At 41.1% G+C, this 20,628-nt stretch overlaps 2 protein-coding genes across 3 annotated transcripts in view; both read left to right on the top strand.

Moving 5' to 3' along the window:
• The window catches only part of crocc2 (ciliary rootlet coiled-coil, rootletin family member 2), a 57,496-nt gene extending 47,628 nt beyond the window's left edge, over positions 1-9,868 (top strand). The window contains exons 26-37 of the mRNA XM_060867070.1: positions 374-541; positions 642-1,026; positions 1,376-1,503; positions 1,959-2,079; positions 2,216-2,379; positions 3,703-3,954; positions 4,207-4,395; positions 5,752-5,901; positions 6,054-6,254; positions 7,061-7,192; positions 7,494-7,673; positions 9,752-9,868. Of these exons, the coding sequence (XP_060723053.1) occupies positions 374-541; positions 642-1,026; positions 1,376-1,503; positions 1,959-2,079; positions 2,216-2,379; positions 3,703-3,954; positions 4,207-4,395; positions 5,752-5,901; positions 6,054-6,254; positions 7,061-7,192; positions 7,494-7,673; positions 9,752-9,835 (2,154 nt within the window). The 3' untranslated portion in view covers positions 9,836-9,868. The remainder of the gene's footprint in view (positions 1-373; positions 542-641; positions 1,027-1,375; positions 1,504-1,958; positions 2,080-2,215; positions 2,380-3,702; positions 3,955-4,206; positions 4,396-5,751; positions 5,902-6,053; positions 6,255-7,060; positions 7,193-7,493; positions 7,674-9,751) is intronic.
• A 2,126-nt stretch (positions 9,869-11,994) lies between these two features.
• sned1 (sushi, nidogen and EGF-like domains 1) overlaps positions 11,995-20,628 on the top strand; it is a 45,022-nt gene continuing 36,388 nt past the window's right edge. The window contains exons 1-3 of one of the 2 annotated variants that reach the window (XM_060867757.1): positions 11,995-12,581; positions 17,782-18,069; positions 18,851-18,991. In XM_060867757.1, coding sequence (XP_060723740.1) covers positions 12,366-12,581; positions 17,782-18,069; positions 18,851-18,991 — 645 coding nt within the window. In that variant the 5' untranslated portion in view covers positions 11,995-12,365. Of the gene's footprint in view, positions 12,582-17,781; positions 18,070-18,850; positions 18,992-20,628 lie in introns of those variants that run through there. The other variant, XM_060867758.1, reaches the window with a different exon arrangement.

Below are 20,628 nucleotides of genomic sequence, written 5' to 3'. Positions count from 1 at the left end.
GAGGAACGTCAGTGTCCTACACAGAGCCCTGACCTCAACCCTACAATTTGGGTTGAACATGGACTCTGACTACACTACAAGCCTTCTCACCTGAAATCAGTGCCTGATCTCACTAATATTCCCACAGTCACACTCTAGAATCTAGTGGAAAGCCATTCCAGAAGAGTGGAGGTTATTGTAAACAGCACAGGGATTTAAAACTGGAATGTACAAAAACATATGGGTGTAATGGTCAGGTGTATGCAAACGTTTTACCTTGTACTATATATCTAGCCAGTGAAAAGTCACTGAACTTGTAGCAAAATATTAGATTTGTCACTTAGACTTTAACAAGTAGGAGCCTGATTACCTTTGTGTGTGTGCATGTGTACAGGTAAAGACTCTAGAGGCAGACTGTACCCAGCGAAGTAAAGAGCTGAGAGAAGTTCAGGCTCGTCTAGTTCAGGAGGAGCAGAAAGAAGAGGAGAGCAGAAGAGACAACTTTGCCCTCAAACAGAGAGTCTTGGAGAGCGATGCTGGAAGAGAGGCAGCACTGAAGGAGGTGAGGCAGACAATAACACAAACACACACTACACATCTAATTAGCACAACTAGACAATGCACATGTTATTTGTATATCTGTTCATGTGTGTTCCTGGCAGGTGGCAGGTCTGCAGCGGCATGTGTCTGAGCTGGAGGAGGCACAGCGTGTCGAAAGGGATAGCCAGCGTCAGCGGGATCTCAGCATTCAACACAGCCAGCAGAGCCAGCAGGAAAAGATCACCCGCCTAGAGGGGGCACTACAGGAGGCCCAGGTGCAGCTTAGAGATCTGAATGTGGAGTTGAGCCTAGCACAGGGACGAGTTCACGGTCTGGAGGAGCAGCTGGCAAAAACTGATGCTACACGCACTGATCTAGAGCGCAAGCTGAGCGGTCTAACATCTGCCCTTAGACGCACTCTGGGCATCGGCCACAGGGTGAGGTCACCCACCCCAAGACCAAGAGGGAGAAACCCGTCACCGTGGAGAGCTCACTCTCCTTTCAAAGGTTCAGCACAATTAAAAAGTAGAAAAAGTTCAATCAGAAAAATAAAATACAAACATACAGATACAACTTGTGCATAAATACTAAAGAATATTCTAAAACAATACAAATAGGAACTTGGTGGTCTTTAAGCAAATAAGTATTAACGAATAATATAATTGTTTCATTAAATTATATTATTTAGCTTTTTTATTTTAGACTTACACATAGCAAATGTTAGCATGTAAAACAATGTGTAAACTGAATGGTTTTGGTGCTTTTTTACAAGTTACAAGAAAATAAATAGTTTCAAACATTTTAAATGCATGTAAGATTATGTTGCCTGTTTGTTTGTGTTTATATTTGTGTTTAGGAGGTGATCGTGTGTCCAGCTCTTCTCCAACTCGTTCTGTTGGAGAAGATGGAGAGCTGGATCTGGATTCTGTTCAAGTGGCACTGCGCAACTTCCAGCAGGAGCTCAGGGACACCCAGAGAGAGAGGGTAGGGCTCACATACACACACATACACACACACACACACACACACACACAAACACACACACACACTAAAAACACTTTAATATAACCATAAAATACCTCAGGACACTGTAAGCAGTGTTTCTCATTCATAGGTAACTGGGAGCCCAGGTATTCTGACAAGCCGCCAAATGAATTACAACCTTTATAAAAAATTCCATTTTATCTATTAATCCGTTTAGAGGAAACAAGGTATGTTTCCTATTTGACAAAATTGTCACTGTTTTACTTGATCTAGACTTAAATGTCTGCTTTATTCCGAATGCAGACAGAATTTTTTCCTATGTACTAAAACAGGACTTCCCTTTCCTGTGATATTTTATACTTTATGTAGGCAGTATGTCATTTGTTGTAATGAAATTGGACAGAAATACATAGTTTGTACTAAATGTAAACTGAGATCGCATCTTTCTCTTGCAGGACGAGGCCCAGTCTCAGGTGCTGAATCTGAGCAGGCAAGTGACAGATCTACAGGCTAGTCAGGAGAAGAGCAATGCACAAGTCCAGCAGATGAAACATACACTAAGAGAGCTGGAGCAGGGTATGACTCCTGACTTCCAGTTCCACAGAACACTAAACTGTCATGACTTTAATAATAAAACAATAAATTATTGTGTGTGTGTGTGTGTGTGTGTGTGTGTGTGTGTGTGTGTGTGAATGTGTGGGTGTGTATTTAGGGAAACGTGATTTGGCAGAACGTTTAGAGCTAGCTCAGGCCTCAGTCGCACTACAGGAGGATGCCGTGCATTGTGGAGACAGAGAGAGGAGGATCATGGGAGAGGAGCTGTCCAGGCTGAAGAGTAGCCTGCAATCAGCTGAAGCAAGAACCAGAGCTTTACAGGTATCACCCTGTCACTCAAACACATTCTGAATATTCTGAAGAGGATTAAGAAGTTGCTATAATCAAAAGGACAGACTGGAATATACACTTGCTGTACTATAATTTAACCCTTTTTACCAGTACACTGAAATCTACTTATCAGACTTTTTCAATCCGTGCAAGCAAATGAATTGTCTTTCAGTATGAAAGTTTTTTTAAACCTCTGTTGTGATAGCCTTTGAAGATAAAACCTTCAAATTAGAAATTTTTGGGATTCACAGAGAGCAAAAATTGGTTTAATCTCGCATTTTTTGTTGAATTAATCCCCGAAGTATTTTCATAGTACTTATAAAAAAAAAAAAACACACACTCTTGAAGTTCTGAGTGTATTATTTCATATAAGCCATTAAGCACCACTCCGGTGTGACAGAAAGAAATTGATCATGGACACAACAAAATAGGAGGAAATTCTATATATCTATAAATTCTAATATGTTTCTATCAAGTCATGCCTTTTTTATTTATAAACACACTAAGTCTTCATTTCATCTAAGCATGAAGTTAAAGATATTTAGCCATTTTTCAAATGTCTGCATTTTCTATTCATGTTTTCTATGTAAGTACAGACAAAACGCAACCTCTCATGCAAGTCTCATGCAACCTAAATGAAGTACATTCTATATAAAGAATATCAATAATCTGTCAAAAGCACATATTAATTTAACAATATCATTGAACCACACCTACCTCTATCACTATGTTGTTTAAATAAGATTGATTTAATAAATGCAGTTAAGCCAATCGGCTAGAATTCCATATCCCAAGCACTAAGATTCCACGCAATATTGTCTGAACATACAGTATTTACACTGGTCGGTGCTGTTTCTGTTTATTGTCTTTTGTGTATTGTCTTTTTTGTATTTTTTGTATTGTCTTGTAACTTTTCGTCTGCACTGTCTTTTGTTCTGCATTGTCTTGTTGTCTTGTCCTACACTGTTTTCATCAGGTTGCACAGTTGCACTTTATGTGGCTAGGACTGCTTACTAAGTCCTTAGCCCTGTCTTTTTTTTATTTAGCACCACAATGGAGAAATGTCTAATTTTACTGTGTACTGCAACAGCTATATATGGTTGAAATGACAATAAAAGCTTCTTGACTTGACTTGACTTGATTTGAAGATATTAGCTGCATGAGCAGCTCCAAGATATAATCCTCCAAGCCCAAACCTATCTACACTCCATTTCCTTCAATAAAATCTATTAAATCTATTCTGAGAGGTGTCACGACTAAAATAACTTAAATAATAATAAGTTAATCTCATTGTTAAACATATTGTGTGTGTAGGAGAAGCTGGAGCGGGCTGAGGTGTCTGAGGCAAGTCTGGTTGAGGAGTGCAGGAAGCTAAACGAGGCGTGTAAGACCACAGAGGAACGAGTGTCCAAGTTTGAGATCAATCATCGTGCTTTAGAAGGTGAGCTACAACGCTCACGGCTCCACGCTGGAGAGCTGGAAGCCGAGCGAGGAGCTCTTCTGGAGAGAGTGACCAGTCTACGGAGGGAACTGGGGGAGAGCGAGCAGCACACAGCTCTACTCAAGGTGAATGTTACGATGAGTATTTAAAAAAAACACTTTCTTACAACCTGCTATTAGATGGCACATTACGTGACACTGTCATTGATCTTATATCAGTATTTACCTAGTTGTGATGTACAAGCTGCCTTCAGGGGTCTGGAAATTCAGCATTTAATGTGCTAATTGCTCTGTTCAGGTATTATATTCACATCAGGTAAAGGGCGTGAGCCAGCATGCTTTGACTGAGACTTTCAAGTTCTCCTGTTCATGTTACAGGTGGAGAGTGAGAGAGCAGCGATGGCTCTTGCCCGTGCTGAACTTCAGGAGGCTCAGTTGCATGAGAAGCTGCAGAATCTGACAGCAGCTCTGAGTGAGAGTAACAGCAGCACAGGAGCTGCACAAGAGCAGGCCGCTCAGCTTCAGAGCGCTCTCTCTGCAAGCGAGCATGATCGCAGGATACTACAGGTCAGTGGGCTTTGTTAGATTTATGTTGTTTTCACTCATACTGTGTCTCGCAGAAACAAAATGGCTGGAGAATAGAGACTTTTATCATTGAGAGCACATGAGCAACTGCAGTTGTTACAGATTATATGTGGGGATGTCCAGCAATATGAGAAAGTTGAGAAGAGTCTAACTTTCTGTAAAAATGGAGTGACTTTGTGCAGTGACTAGGAGTTGCAGGGAAGACAGTAGAGCGCATGTGATCCATGGCAAAGTGCACACTCTACTTCTCCTTTATCTCAAAACACCAAATCTCCCTCCAGAATGTTTCATCCTAAGGCAACTGATAAACATTATTACTATGGCAACCAGTACTAGGATGTCATCTTACAGTGACATGTAGCGTATATGAATGTACGCAGCACTATTACTAAGCTTTGTATATTACTATACAAAAATATGCAGAAGTATGAAAACGTTCATGTTCATGCTTGCGCACTGTAAGGATAAACAACATTGTTAAAAGAATAAAAAGTCAGTAGATTCTCTGGAATCACTTTGCATTATTTTCCCTTAATTCATTATTTACAGCAGGAGGTTGTCTCACAGCACTGTGAATTCTAGAATCTGATTAGTCTAATTGGTGTTACAGTAACAATTTACAGTAACAGCAGCTCTGCCAGTAGTTTGGCTGCAAGGCAAATCACAGGTTTATAGTAATGCTCTTTGTCTGATAAGTGTTTATAATATCAACTTACACCCTCAACCTTGTCGTGTAGAATCAAAATTAATAGCTCTAAACAGCGTCTAACATTGCCCTGTCCTTAGCTAACGAACATGCTAATTCACTCTGGCTTGACCGCACAGTCACAAAGGCTCTGATTGTGACCTGATGTAAAATATATGCACTAAACCTTAAATGAAGCTTTCAGACTGAATTGATCGTTTGAGTCACACAGCCACGGCTCCAGGTAAGTTGCTCCATCATGCAATAACTTTTCCAGAATTGAGGGCTTCTTTTCTTCCCATGAGCCGTCAGCATGGTGGGATAGCTGTGCTATAAACCACCGCAGCAGGGTCGTTACTTCTCTCCCAGCATCTCTGGAGGGCTTTCAAACTTTCAATTGAAACAGAGTTTTAAAGATGCTGTGCAAACAAAAACACTGCACTTGGTATAAATCTCCTCCAGTCTGCTCGTGACCTGTCAGACCATGCCAATAAAAAGGAAAAAAAAAATACTATCTGTGGTTCTTAAAACTCTTTAGCACTATTGAGATGGAGAAAAGGAATGGTACAAATGCTGGGTTTGGATGGAAAGGTGGAAGGGAATGAGTTAGAGAGAATGGGAAAGAAAATGAAATAATATTTATGTGAGTACAGGAGCAGCTGGACAAGGCACGAGACGCTCTTTTAAACTCTAAGAAGCAGAGCCACGTCCTGAACGACAAGCTGCAGAACCTGCTGAGGAATCAGGATGAGTTTGAGCTCAGAATCACAGAACTGGACAAACACATACGCAGCCTGCAGGAGGTAACAGACACACAATTACAGTGAGAAATGCCCATCAGCAGTATTATAGCTTCTGCATCACTTTCCATGCCCCTGTGTGACTCATAATTACATGATGTCTTCCATAAGATCTTTGTTTACATTGTGACTTTGTTAACCCTCGTCAATCTTAGGCCCTGCGGCAGAAGGAACAGGAGATACAGGAGGCTCAGAATGGTTGTGCATTTCTGCGGAGGGAGAAAGGAGAGCTAGAGGAGAGTGTGAACATGCTACATGGCTCGCTTCAGGGCCTGCAGGAGGACAAGACACAGCTAGAGAAGACGCTCGTTCGCCTTGGCAAAGACAAGTCCTCCCTGAAACGCACACTGGAGAAGGTACATTTTCGGTTATAATCTTAAGCATTAACGTTTGTGGTGCACTTTTGAATCTAATTTAGCATGTGTCATTTTATGTATTTCAATAAAATAAGCACTGTATATTTACATTTACATTTAGTGTTGGGTCCATGGTGAACTCAGAGGTAGCGCTGCCCCATTAGTTTCTCAGGAGCTCTCACTTGCACTATTATAAACTGTTGTAGAAAGGAAATTATTTACATTTACATTATTTACTGTCCAGTGTCACCCAAATGAGGATGGGTTCCCTTCTGAGTCTGGTTCCTTTCAAGGTTTCTTCCTCATATCCTCTCAGGGAGTTTTTGCTTAATTGCTTGTAGAGTTGTGTTTATGTTTTTTTTGTTAGACTACTCAAAGCGGTAAAATTGCAAGCACAGGATTCTTCTTTTAAAATACTACCAGTGAGAACAGATATGTAATGTGTACTTTCTATGATAATCTGTACCCATGTTCAGTGCACATGAATTGAAGAGGACTCACGATAAATTGACATCACACCACACTAATTGGCTCAAATATACAGAAAATCTGTTTAGTTTTGAAAAATTACAAGCTCCTATGAATATTGAGCTTTATTTTATGCAAATCATAAAATCCTGGATCGACTTGTTAATGCCGTGTCTCTGGTATTATGGGAATCATAATACATGTTATCAAAATGCATCTTAATTATAGAGCTAAGAATAATACTGTAAAAACAACAGCATGTGATCTGGACATCAATCCTAAACATGAAATATGTTTGTTGTGTGTTTCAATGCATGGGCATGTGTATCATGTATCAGGTGGAGCAGGAGCGACGCAGGAGGGAAGAGCAGGCGGTGTGTGTTGGTCATCAGAAGGAGCAGCTGGAGCAGACAGTGTGCAGTCTGGAACGGGAACTGCACGAGACACAAGCAGAAACCAACACTCTGAAGGTTAGAGAGAAGAAGAGGCAAAGGCAACGATAAAACATGAGTGAGAGAAAGACGGATAGGCATACTGTAGAGCAAGTGAAAAAGAGAGATAAATTTAAATAGTTGTGGATAATTTAGTGGATAAATCAGTATCCAGTCACCTGAACCTCCGTTCCACTGAAACCCAAGCTGTGAGAAATATACTCCATCAAAATTCCATTTGCACTCTAAGCATCCTTTACTGGTTAGCCTCCAGGTCTCTTTAGCAAAATGAGACTGTGTGTGTGTGTGTGTGTGTGTGTGTGTGTGTGTGTGTCTCTAGTCTCAGCTTTCCCATATGGAGCAGGCTCATGTGCAGCGACTCCTGGAGGTAACAACTCACCACAGACAGGAACTAGAGCTGGAAACAGGGCGTCTGCGTGGTGCCCAACAGCAGGCAGAGCGAGCACTGGAAGCTCGAGAGAAAGCTCATCGCCAGAGAGTCCGTTGCCTTGAGGAGCAGGTGGGTACTGTACGCGTAAGGGGTCAAAAATCAGTGGATGCACCTGTGGAGCTCAGAATCACAAAACTAAACTCAGAAGACAGAGTTCACAGAGCTCAGTAATCAGATGACAGAGGACATAGCCATAACTCTAGATAACAGGCAATAACATGATACATAATCCATAAGATGACAATCCTTATAAAGTGATTTTCACTTGTTTTAAGTGCAGACGCGTGGTGGCATGATGTGCACTGTGCTTGCATGCTCTTCCTGTGTTTCCTTTCCCAGTCTAAAGACACTCATTGTAGCCACATTGGCATCTTTAAATTGTTTGTAGTGTGTAAGTGAGTGTGTGAAGTTCTGAACTTTGTATTGGTGTCCCCTGCTTTGTGCCCCAAGTCCCCTGGGATAGACTTCAGGTTCCCCATGACCCTGTGTAAGATAAGCAGTGGTTAAAGGACATTATTTATTGTCACACTCTCTGGTGTCAGCCAAGTTTGGATGGGTTCCTTTTCAGTCTGATTCCTCTCAAGGTTTCTTCCTCATATTGTCTTAGGGAGGTTTTCTCAGACTTGCTCACTCTCACTCACTCATTTTCTACCGCGTATCCGAACTACCTCGGGTCACGGGGAGCCTGTGCCTATCTCAGGCGTCATTGGGCATCAAGGCAGGATACCCCCTGGACGGAGTGCCAACCCATCGCAGGACACACACACACACTCTCATTCACTCACGCAATCACACACTACGGACAATTTTTCCAGAGATGCCAATCAACCTACCATGCATGTCTTTGGACTGGGGGAGGAAACCGGAGTACCCGGAGGAAACCCCCGAGGCACGGGGAGAACATGCAAACTCCACACACACAAGGCGGAGGCAGGAATCGAACCCCCAACACTGGAGGTGTGAGACAAACGTGCTAACCACTAAGCCACCGTGACCCCCCTCCGACTTGCTTATTAGTGTTAAATATACACTTTATTTTAAACTTTCTCATTTATATTCACAATTCTTATATTTCTGTCAAGATGCTTTGAGACAATGTAAATTGTTAAAAGCGCTATACAAATAAAATTGAATAGAATAAGTGAGATAGAAAATGGACATAAATCAGAGTTGGTGACTTAAGTTCCAAAGTCATGTCAAAACGTCCTTGGGGAAAGTTCCTCATATTCACAGTTGTTTTTTTCAGGCACTTAAGTAGATTTTGTAAGCAGCCCATTCAGATTTTTTGATACCAGTGGACAACATCGCTATTGGTGTCTACTGATCTCTATACTTAGAGACTAGTAAATAATGATATTGTTGCATGTTGCCTGCTTTGATTCATCCAACTAATAAATTCATCTAATAGTTTTTCTTAACTCAATGTCCTTAACTTAAGGATAAGCTTACCAAGCACTTATTTGCTATGCTTATGATTTAGTACATTATTTTATCCGTTAAAAAAATCCTTGAGATAAGCAACGTTTAAATAAGGTTAAGATGCTTTGCACAAAACATTTTGTAAAATTTCTGAATAGTGTCATACTGATATAAAAATGGCATTGTACAGTATAACACAATATCTGAGCGTATTTACAGATCAAACTGTACATTTCATACTAAATGAAGCAGATATTCAGATTACTTTTGATAAAAGTGAATGAATTTGACAGGGAAGCTTCTCAAACATGCTGAAAGCTGCCTTTAATCCGTTGTAGTATTTACAATCTATTAGTCAATATCAAACTGAACAAATTGCTATTGTTTGTCAATAACCGAGGATAATTTCTGGTACTGTGCATAGACTCAGAACATTATACATAATAAATGTTGTTGTTTTATAACAGCAGTGTCAAACCTAGGCCATCGGTACACTGTGTAGTGTTGATTGTGCTCTAAAACACCAAGTCCACACCCTAGGAGCTAATAAGCTGTTGAGTTCAGTCTGATGTTTAATCAAAACAATAATCCAAACAAACCAAAAGAATTCTGGGGCTGAAGTAGAGACTGGTCATGATGTGATCAACTGTAGTGTGTGTGTGTGTGTGTGTGTGTGTGTGTGTGTGTGTGTGTGTGTGTGTGTCTGTGTGTGTATGTGTGTGTATCAGGTGTCCACACTGAAGGAGCAGCTGGAACAGGAGATGCGCAGGAGACAGACCTACATGAGCCAAATGCTGAAACCTGGGTCCTAAACATGTGTGTCTGTGTGTGTGTGTGTGTGTGTGTGTGTGTGTGTGTGTGTGTGTGTGTGTGTGTGTGTGTGCACGCGTGTGTGTGCGTGTGTGTGTATGTGTGTGTGTGTGTGTGTGCGCGCGCGCGCGTGTGTGTGTGTGTGTGTGTGTGTGTGTGTGTATATGTGTCTTCACGCACTCCCTCTGCCGTCTCTCATTATGGAGCTGGGCCAGCATGGCTCACAGTGGCTACTCAGACGGATGTCCACATAATAAGAGGTTTTAACTGACGCACGCGAACACCCCCACCACCACCACCACCACCACCACCACACACACACACACACACACACACGCACTCTTACTCAAAGAACAAGAAATCACTCGCAGGACTGTTGGAGTACATGAGCACAAATCCCCTCAGTAATCCTGATTGACATGGTAAAAAAACCCAACAACAACAAACAAAGAGATCACTGTTTCCCCAAAACGCTCTGCAAGTGCCAAATTGTTTTAAGGATTTGCTCGGCATGCGGCTGAGTGTGCCCTGTGTGTCCTTGTTGGCCTGATGATGATCGCTACAATGTGAGGATGTCAACCGCTAGGTTACCTCTTACATACGCGCACACACACACACACACACACACACACACACACACACACACACACACACACACTCATAAGCACTCACATTTTTCTTACTATACTTGTGAGAATCTTCCAGTGAAGATTAATATAGATCATTTGTGTAATCCCTGCATCTACATCTAACCTTAACCTTAATCTCCATAAACAACATTTTTTTTTATTAAAAGCTACATTTTCTCGTAGTTTTCCTCAATTTTTCCCAAAAGTTCAAAATGATCCCCACCAAGATATAAAAAACATGCCTCTCACACACACACAAACACACACACACAATCCAAAGGAATATTCTACCCTTTTATACACTTTGTCGTGCGTCATGTATTTAATACGTTTATTACATGTAACAGCATCAAGCTTAATGATAATTATAGCCAATCGTTTTCATCTGTCAATGTTTAGGTCACTTTTAAGGTCAGAATCAAAGCGTAGTATTCATTACAACCTAGTGAAGCCATTTAGATTTTTTTTTTTATCATATTTAATGACTTAATATCAGTTGATTTAATATCATGATCATTTTAGTACTGTGTTAATGCTCAAACATGCTTCTTGATCTTTTGTGAACAATTAAGAAGAAATTGCATGTGTTTTGGGTTTTTTTTTCCCCAGTTCTACTCCATGAAATGATTTTTTATGAGCCAATAAACCCACAATGAGTGATGAAACAATGATCAGATTGATGTGTGGAGTTTGTGGAGCTGCTATATTTACGTTGGCTTTGCCATGTGAATAATTACACTGACTTGTTTTGATGTGTGTGCACAAGTTAAAAACTGCCTCAGAAGTTCCTTTGTGGCAGCTTGGCTGCAGGTTTTGATTAGTATTACTAATAACCCACTTTGTAAAAAAAGATATTTTTTCTCTTCCTCTGAGACGACCGTGGTCCTCAGAGTTTACTGCCAAAAGAGACTTAGCACAAAAGCCTTCATATACAGATTATTGCCTGATAGTGTCTGTATTGCAGCCAGCCAAACCTTGCTGTGCTTTTGTTTAAACACAGTTATTTCATATGCCTTTGAAATTAGACATCTCACGCACTGCATGATAAATTCACTTGGGAAATTGATTTTCAGGAACAGAAAAAAAAAGACTACGGTAATCCAAACCAGAGGGACTTCGCATACATTGCTTGCTTTGAACTGGCATCTCATGCGAGGCCTACATAAGAGCCACTGAGTTCACTTGACATGATTGGCGTTCTAGTGTTGCTGTTATATTGCTGGAGTGTCTGCTGCTCTCAAGTGTGTGTGTGTGTGTGTGTGTGTGTGTGTGTAGGCAGGCAGTGGAGTCAGCATGCCTTCCATAGTGTGAGTAAGCCCAAATGCCCTGTCAGTGTCTCTAATGCACGCCTTTGATTATCATAGCTCCACCCATTCCTTATCCAGTTACCAGCCCCTTCTCTATGATTGGCTGTGTCTCCTAATTATGCGAGGTAGTGAATCCCCAGGGGGGTGGGGCCCGTCCTGAAAGAACTCCTTTGGCAGGCAGAATAGAGGTTTTATTGAGGATATTTCTAAGCTAACCATCAGGGACCAAATTGCAGGATTGTAAAAAAAATCCAAATCATTTCGCTGCCTCTCTCTCTCTCTCTCTCTCTCTCTCTCTCTCACTTTATTTTCACTCCCTCTCTCAGTCGGTTCACTTCAGTGAGCAGCAACGGAGCACAGCAGCTCTCCAGCTCTCCAGCACCCAGCAGCACACAGAATGCAAGGAATCTGCTTCTCTTCAGTAAAGCAGAAGCTCCAGTAAGAGCAGCAGCGGCAGAAGAAGAAACACACAGAGGGCAGAGAAGATACAGTGAAGAAAAGAAAAAAAAATCCTAAAGAATTTTAGGAGCTGGAGAGTCTAGCTGTGTCCTGTTTGCCCCATTTAGGGTGCTTAGGGTCCCGGTGCAGAGTGAGTGATGGGACGGCTGAGGCAACTGCTTCTCTGCTTGTGCACGCTGCTGTGGCTCTTCATGCCAAGCGGCGTGATGCCAGCTGTCCCCCTGAAGGACTTTTATCCATTTGGACAAGAACAGGGTGACTCTCAGACCATCAAACAGGATGATGGAGGATCAGGTCTGGTGGAGATCTCAGTGGCGTTCCCTTTCTTTGGAGATCGACACACTGGGCTCTATGTGAGTTTTGGAATGTGTGTGTGTTAGAGAGAGAGTGAGTAAGAGTAAGTTAAGCCAGAGAATCAGCTCTTTCACTCAGCGGCTTTATTGGCATGTGTATGTGTGTGTGTGTGTGTGTGTGTGTCAGAGACACACGGCTTGGATGCTTTGACATGTGCATGGGGTTTACACTCTTAGACAGCATGCTGTACAGTCATATATCTTAGAATTAGATATGCAGGAGGCTTTTGGTCTCATACACACTCCTCTATATCAGTGCCACCTGCGGCATCCCCAAATTTATCTCCCCAAAATACCACACAGATCTCCATTGATCTGCCCTTTCTCTGTCCTCTAGTGCCTTGCCAAACCTGACCGAGGTGCCATGGCAACAATGGGCAGTGATTGAGGTCCCGTTTCTCTAAGAAAAGATGAGTGAAGTCACAACCCCAAAGCAGCGTCCTGTGACACGGCAGACATGCCACTACACAGCCGTGTCCCTGACCACAAGATGCCATTCAAACAACTGTGTTCATGACATTAATATTGTATTTCTGCCTTAATCCTTCTCAGAATAATGAAGTCAGATGGATTTGTGTCTTGGCAAGAAAAGCTGAAATAGCCCAGAGTTTTTAGTGTGTGTGTGTGTGTGTGTGTGTGTGTGTGAATCAAGTGTAAGAAACTGAGCGAGTCAGAAGCATGCCTGTTAGCATGTGGATTCACGTGTGTTTATGTGTTGAGTGGCATCTCACATATCACAGAGCAATGTAAATATTAATGTGTGCTAGAGACAAGATAAGACACGCTGCAGATAGCGGCAGAGATCTAAGATTAGATTAGCCACGTGCTTCGAGCTTGGGGTGAGGCTTCCGAGGCTTCTGCACCGTGATGTGTCAAGTAGAAGTGCAGGAGGTGACTGCAGGTCAACCGTAACCCAATCTCACAAGTCACAAAGGCAACGATGTGTGTGATGAGTGCTTAAGACTGCACTAACGACGTCTTTAACACAGCTGTTTGAAGCGAGTGAATTATTCTTCAGCTTTATTGCATGTCCAACACGTGTTTGTGTTTAACACAACACAGCCACTTCAAGCAGGTGAGATTTCACAAGAGCTACAGGGACTAATGCTGAAAAAACTTTCTGCCGTGGAAAAAGAAAAGGATTTGATTTGAGGTGGCATTTTTGAGTCTCATTTTGATGTCAGAGTGTCTCAAAAGGAGAAATTCATGGCTGCCTGCTTTTCCCCAAAATCTTTGACATTCCTCCTTCTCATTCTCCTTTTTCTTCCTCCCTCTTCTTTTTCTCCTTCTCTTCTCCTTCTTCTTGATGCTTTTTTAAATAATTTTTCTTTCTTTCTTTCTTTCACCTCATCCACCATCTCATCTTTTTCTCGTCACCTATTCTATTTCTTCTTCTACTTGATCTTGTTCTCTTTTTCCTTTTTAATCACTCTCTCATCCTCATATCTCTTCTTCTCCTCATCCACCTCTACGCCCTCCTCTTCATCCTGATCCGCCTTCTTCATCCCCTTCTTTTTCTTTTTCTTCTCCCTTAAAGAAAATGGCAACTCTTTGGATTTACTGCTGCTCACTCTTCACTGATTAATGTAAGGTTACAGAAACACACTCTTCTCCCTTTTTTCACACCAGATTCAGTGGGATGGATGAGGGATGGATGGGGATCTGAAGGCATTCTGTACATTTTGCAGCATCCTGAATCTCTGACCCCACTGACATTCCCTTCACCATATCAGACCCTTCAGGAACTTGTTTTTGGAACTTTGGTTTTATTTTGATTTTTGAAACCTTTGTTCACATTCTGCCCCTTGACCATCATCAACCTCCCTTCTTTTCTTCTCCTCCTCCTCCTCCTCCTCCTCCAGATAACGAGTGCAGGGGTCTTCCCTCTGGACCCGTCCAGCTGCTGGGCTGCACAGAGTCGAGATCCCTTTAACAGAACACAGATGCATCTGTGAAGTGTCTCAGGGACGACAAACAACCCTTGAATAACTAATCTTGCAAACGCCTAGAACGAAGAAAACAGGGAATGAGGTCTGAAGCTGGGAAACAGAAATCAGCTTCAAAGCAGAGCGAGAGTTTTGAACTTGGATGATTAAAGAGATTTTGGTTCAACAAATAAATCAAAAATCTATTTTGTCTATTAAACTGTAAAATGGATGTTTCATTATAAGATGAGAGGGAACAAAAGAGCGTGATGATGATTTGAAAGTGTCAGAGAGAAACCGCTCTGTCCGAGCTGCCTGCATCACACACATCTGCTAATGCTCATCCTCGCCACTTCTACACAACGTTTGCGCAACTGTTGAGAGAAAATCTTCGACCTTGAGAGATATATTCTTCTCCCTTGGTGTGTGACACTGAAATGACCCAAATATTTCTGTGGAAGTGTGAATGGCTGTTGCAGAAGGGTGTTTATGAGACTGAGCACATTTATTCATGGTGCTTTATATCATTTAAAATCATAAAAACGATATCCCAGATTCAGTGCTACAGAGTAGCAGGAATCTGAAAATGAATTTCCCTCCACTGAGCACTGAGTTATTTATCCAGCACCAGGACTTCCCTTTATATTTTTGAGAGGTATTACGAATATTACTCAGAATTTAAGGGTTGTTATGGGTCAATGCTGGCAGGATTGTCATAGTGGCGCTTTATGCTTGTGGAAAGTGAAGGTAAGGATCAGCATGAAGGTTATGGGTGCAAAAACATTTTCACTTTTTCCCCTCTAGAAACGTGGTGAAAGCCCCCCTCTGACAGGGAACATTCAATGTTTTCTTGAACTTCATCTCTGGACACCTTTTTTTTTTTATATTTTTGGGGGTAGGGATTTGTTTTAGCCTGAATTCTCCCAGATGAAAGTTTATAGAGAGTCTATAAATTACTCAGTTCCAAAGAAAGCAAGATTTTTTCAGTGCAGAATTCCCAAAAAATAACAACAACACAAGGCTAGATGAGCAGATTGACACTAAGTAAGACTGAGTGTGAGAGAGAGAAAACGTTGGTGTCCCTCAAAACAATAGCTAGAATTTTCCTTTTACGAAAACATTTACAGTTTTACGGTTACAATACTCGGCGGAATTGTTAAATTAATGACATCCTCTTACAACACAGTATATTTTTTTCTAGCAGGCTTTTTTCTTGTCCTAGATAGCCAACTAGCTGAGTAGTGTCTGTATTTGATTTGAGTCGCTTTAAGCCTGCTTATTTAACAGTACTTTGACACAGTAGGAAAATTGCTTATTCAATCTTTTCCAGATTCTTTAACTGATCAGTTAAAATGTCAGTGTTAATTTAGAGCTCACTAATCCTACACTGAGGTTGGTCTGGTCAATACGGCAACTATAACCCTAAGCGTAGATTGCTTCTACACTGCTTTAGTAATCCAGTTTTCCAGTATGAACCATGTGAACATGCAGAAAGCGTTGCTGCCATCTGTAAAGCATTTACTATTAATGGCATTCTGGTTATTAATCATGTATCTGTCGGGGTCACAATCTGCGCTAATACCAAAAGCTTAGCAGTCCTTCATTCTCTCTATCTAACTCACCTTTAGTATCGTTTCCTCTCCTTCTAAAGCCTCTCACTGCCTTTCTTCTCCTACATCTCTCTTTTGTTTTCTTTCTCTATCCAGCCTTTGCTTGCCATCTCTCTCTCTCTCTCTCTCTCTCTCTCTCTCTCTCTCTCTCTCTCTCTCTCTCTCTCTCAGGTCTCCTCTGTTTGACCCCATGTGTGGACCTGCAGTTTGCGCTCTATTTCTCTGCATCCACCAGACTCACGCTGCAACTCACTGATGCAGAGAGGGGAAGACTGCGGTCAGCCAATTAACCACGCACCCTCGTCGGGCCAAGCAAAACTTCCTCTGCTGTTTTTACAGCTAAGGTATCTGAATTATGGGTTCCATACGAGCAGCAAAGGGGAGAGGAAGAACTACGTGTCAGCCATCACTTCTATCACTGCTTCGTGGTGCTGCCAGGAGCCGCCAACGAAATGACACAGAGGTGCCTGAGTGGTAATGTGTGGAAGAAGGAGAGTTGGAGAAGATCAGCTTAGGTGAACTGTCCATATTGAAGGACATTTCCTTAAGGTTTTTTTTTTTTCGACTGGTTGCCATGGGAATTGATGAACTTGAACTTAAACAGCATAGTTCTTTATTAAAAAGAACCATCAACAACACTATAAAAAAAACAGAATGCAGAATTCAAAACATGAAAAGTTTCTTAAGATCAATAGAAACACTAATGGGACTTTACAGGCATGAAGGATGTCTTGACCTCTTTATCATGGATCATGCTGTTTTACACAGACAGACCAGTCAAACTGGTTAAAAGGGTTCTGAGGATTTAAACCACTTCCTGTTTTGGCAGAGGACAGCACCAAGCGCAGGTGTGAGGGTGTGTGTTTGAAGAGAGAGAGAGAGAGAGAGAGAGAGAGAGAGAGAGAGATCTAGTTTTCTCAGCTGTGGACATGGACCTCTGGTGAAACAAGGGAAGTGTCTGTTCCCTGATGGGAAGTGGATACATGGGCCACGGAAGCATTTCTCAATCTTTGATCCTGAAGCACTGAACACACCATGCAGCGTGTCAACACACTGCTAGACAACTGGGCGTCTTACACTGCATCCCCTTTATCAACATTTTCCATATATTCAGCTCTCAGAGCCTCTTATACATCACTTTCACAACATTGCTTTGCAGCATAATCCTCGATGAAGTACAAAACTGGGCTTGGAGTTTAGGCTTTTTTAAATGCTTGAAGTTTTGTCATGAATTTCTACTAAACAAATTATAGATGTCACATTGCCACCTCACAGCTCTGCTGTCCATTGGGGTTTCTTCAATACCTCTGACATCCCACCAGTATGCCAGGATTTGGCTCAGTGCCTACAAATTTCCCATAGATGAATGAGTGTGTAAGTGTGTTTGATGCCCTGTGATGAACTGGTGTCCCATTCCAGCTGTGTTCCCAGGATAGGCTTTGAATCCACTGAGATCCAGGACCAGGATAAAATAGTTGCTAAAGATTCACTAAAAAAACTTCTTTTAAAAAAAAAAAAAAAAAAAAAAAAAGGCAAGCCTACTGGTGCGTATGATTCATATATGCTCCATTAAAAAGGAGGCTTGCAGTCAGAGGAAAAAGCTGAATGAATCTTTGTGTACCAACTATTTTAATCCTGTATTTCCTCTGCTCTTGTTTTATTCAGGTCAACAACAATGGCCTTGTGTCTTTTCTAAGGGAAGTGTCCCAGTTCACCCCAGTGGCCTTCCCCATCGCTGGAGACCGCAGGGTAGTAGCGCCGTTCTGGGCTGATGTAGACAACCGGCAAGCCGGGATAGTGTTTTACCGAGAAAGCAAAGATCCTGCGATCCTAAAGAGAGCTACAGAAGACATCCACTACTATTTCCCAGAATTCCCCACATTCACAGCAACATGGGTCCTTGTCGCCACTTGGCATAATGTCACTTTTTTTGGTGGAAGCCCAGTTACTCCGGTAAGGGCACTTGTATATTTATGATAACAGTACAGAAACACAACACAGTTTCCCAGGCCTGGTTAGGAGAGAAAATAGTCCAGGACCAAATGTGAAGAACCCTTGCATACATATCATACATGATTAGGATGTTAGGACAGAGTACAGTGTTACTTTCTGTTCTGCTGTTTGCATTTACAAAGTACATCCATAGCAAGATTATACCACCAATTTTACACATCAAAGCACCTCTGATAAAAGTTATGTGATCTTACTGAGTTTCCATGATGGATATGACTCGCAGACAGATCTAAAGGCAGGGACTATGCCGCATCTCAAAAGACCCGGTCTTATGATGAATCTTATATGTCCCATTAGTAAGTGGGGTTTCATGTTCAAAATAGTCTGGTAACTGCAAAGTCATTTTATTTTGCCATCTGCACCAAATGCCTGAGGCAGCTGTACATTGAAATGCTTGTGGTGAGGTTCTGGTAACTCACAGGTAAGACACAGATAGAACAGAATCAAACACCTTCTTAAATCATTTCAATAAATACAAACAGAACAAACAGAATGCCATTGTGGATTGTGTTTGGGTGCAAAATGTATTTATAGAGCAAGAATAACACTAAGTACTGTATATACAGTCTAAAAAATATGCAGTGAATAAGATGACACAATGGCAAATGTATTATAAAAGTAAAGCGAGTCATGTTCTTATGGTGAGTTTCCCTCAATCCTGAGTTATTCTTATACTCTTGTTGATTTCTGTGATTTCTAAGTACTATTTCCTCTTTTCAAGGTGAACACATTTCAAGTAGTGCTGATTACAGACGGGGAGCTCTCCTTCACCATTTTCCAGTACCACAATGTCACATGGACCACAGGAATGCATGCAAGCAGCGGGGGAGATCGTTCAGGCCTGGGGGGCATCGCAGCACAGGTAGTGTCCCAATTCACCCCTTCTACAGCCCATTATACACCCTCTGCCTGATGCTGTGGTCAAACATACAGCGACTAGCAGTGGCAAAGCAACCAAAGACTATTAATTCTCAATGAATAAGAGCTGGTGACTTCCAGAGAGAGCTGGTGACTCTATGTGTGTGTCCCCAGAGATTCAAAGTTGAGAATAGTGTAACTTGATGCAAACATGGAGCATTTTACTGTAGCGACTACCAATGGGAGTGCGTGATTTACGATCCTACCAAGTCATCTCGTTTGATATTATGCTTACTGTATATACACTGCTTTTTTTTGTATACAATTTTTTGTATACAAACCACATTTCCCAGTAGAATGTTTTATTTTAAAGGCAAGAAAATTGATTTGTTGTGAATTAGAACAAAACTGATTTGTAAATGGTGAAGCTAGTTGCAACACCTACTGAGATATGTTCAATTATTACTATGTCAACCAGTAGTAGGACAGCAACTTGAGACTTGCAAGTATAGACTTAAGTCTTAAGACTTAAGTCTAATTTTTTGGTTTGCTTACTGATGTCAAAATGTTAACCAGCATAATTTTATAACAAATGTACCAATTGTGTACAAATTGGGGCAATAATTTGTTTCATTCATCTTACACATCTTGCACTTTTAAGAATACTTATAACAAACTCCTGCATTTACAGAAACCCAGAATTAATTTAAAAATAATCATTTTTCTTTTTATACACACAATGTACACAAAGTATACATACAACAAGCATAACCATACAACAAGCATAATAACAAACACAAAGTGCATAAAAATACCACTCACCAATAATGGAGAATCAGCTTGTTTTCTGCAATGAGACGGTTTTAACAGATAGACGTTTGTTGATGTTGTGACCTTCAATAATTGCATCGGTCCTTCTAGTTCTGGATTTTTTTTTAAGAAAAAATCGCAAACTAAAAGGTCAGATGCCATTATTGAAGAGTGCTATTTTTATACAGGTTATGAGGTTTTCCAAGTAAAATGAATTAATCTCTTCAGAAAATGTATTGCCCCAATTTGTACACAATTTGCACATTTGTCATAAAATTATGTTGGTTAATGTTTTGGCCTGGTGCAAACTACATAAGTAAGCAAACTACAAAATTAGACTTAAGTCTTAAGCCTTAAGACTTAAGTCTATAGTTTCAAGTCTCAAGTCACTGTCCTACTACTGGTTGATATAGTAATAACATTTCTCAGTAGGTGTTGCAGCTAGCTTCACTATTTACAAAAACTCCTGATATTTTCTATTAAATGTAGCTTTCTTTTCTTGGCAGTCATAGTCTCTTCCTCTGTCTCATCATTGGGCTTTTTTCCCTTTGCAAAGCACCTCTCCAAAGACGGTTGTTTTTGACTCATTTTATCTCGTTTGTGGGCTTAATTTTGGTATCACGTGACTGAAACAGGTACATGTCAAGAGGAACAGACAAAATACAATATCTTTCAAAGTGTGATTATCAATAAAATGGAAATAAAATAAATTATTTATTATTTCTGTGTGGTCTGGTACCAAATAACCCACAGACTGGCACCGGTGGTTGGGGACCACTGATAATCATGTAAAATACAAACATTTATTTAAATCTTTATTGGTTTGTAATG

The sequence above is a fragment of the Tachysurus vachellii genome, chromosome 4 (genome assembly GCF_030014155.1).
Source record: "Tachysurus vachellii isolate PV-2020 chromosome 4, HZAU_Pvac_v1, whole genome shotgun sequence".
Classification (NCBI taxonomy): domain Eukaryota; kingdom Metazoa; phylum Chordata; class Actinopteri; order Siluriformes; family Bagridae; genus Tachysurus; species Tachysurus vachellii.
The sequence above is the reverse complement of the archived record's forward strand: the minus strand, read 5'-3'. Positions and strand labels throughout refer to the sequence as shown.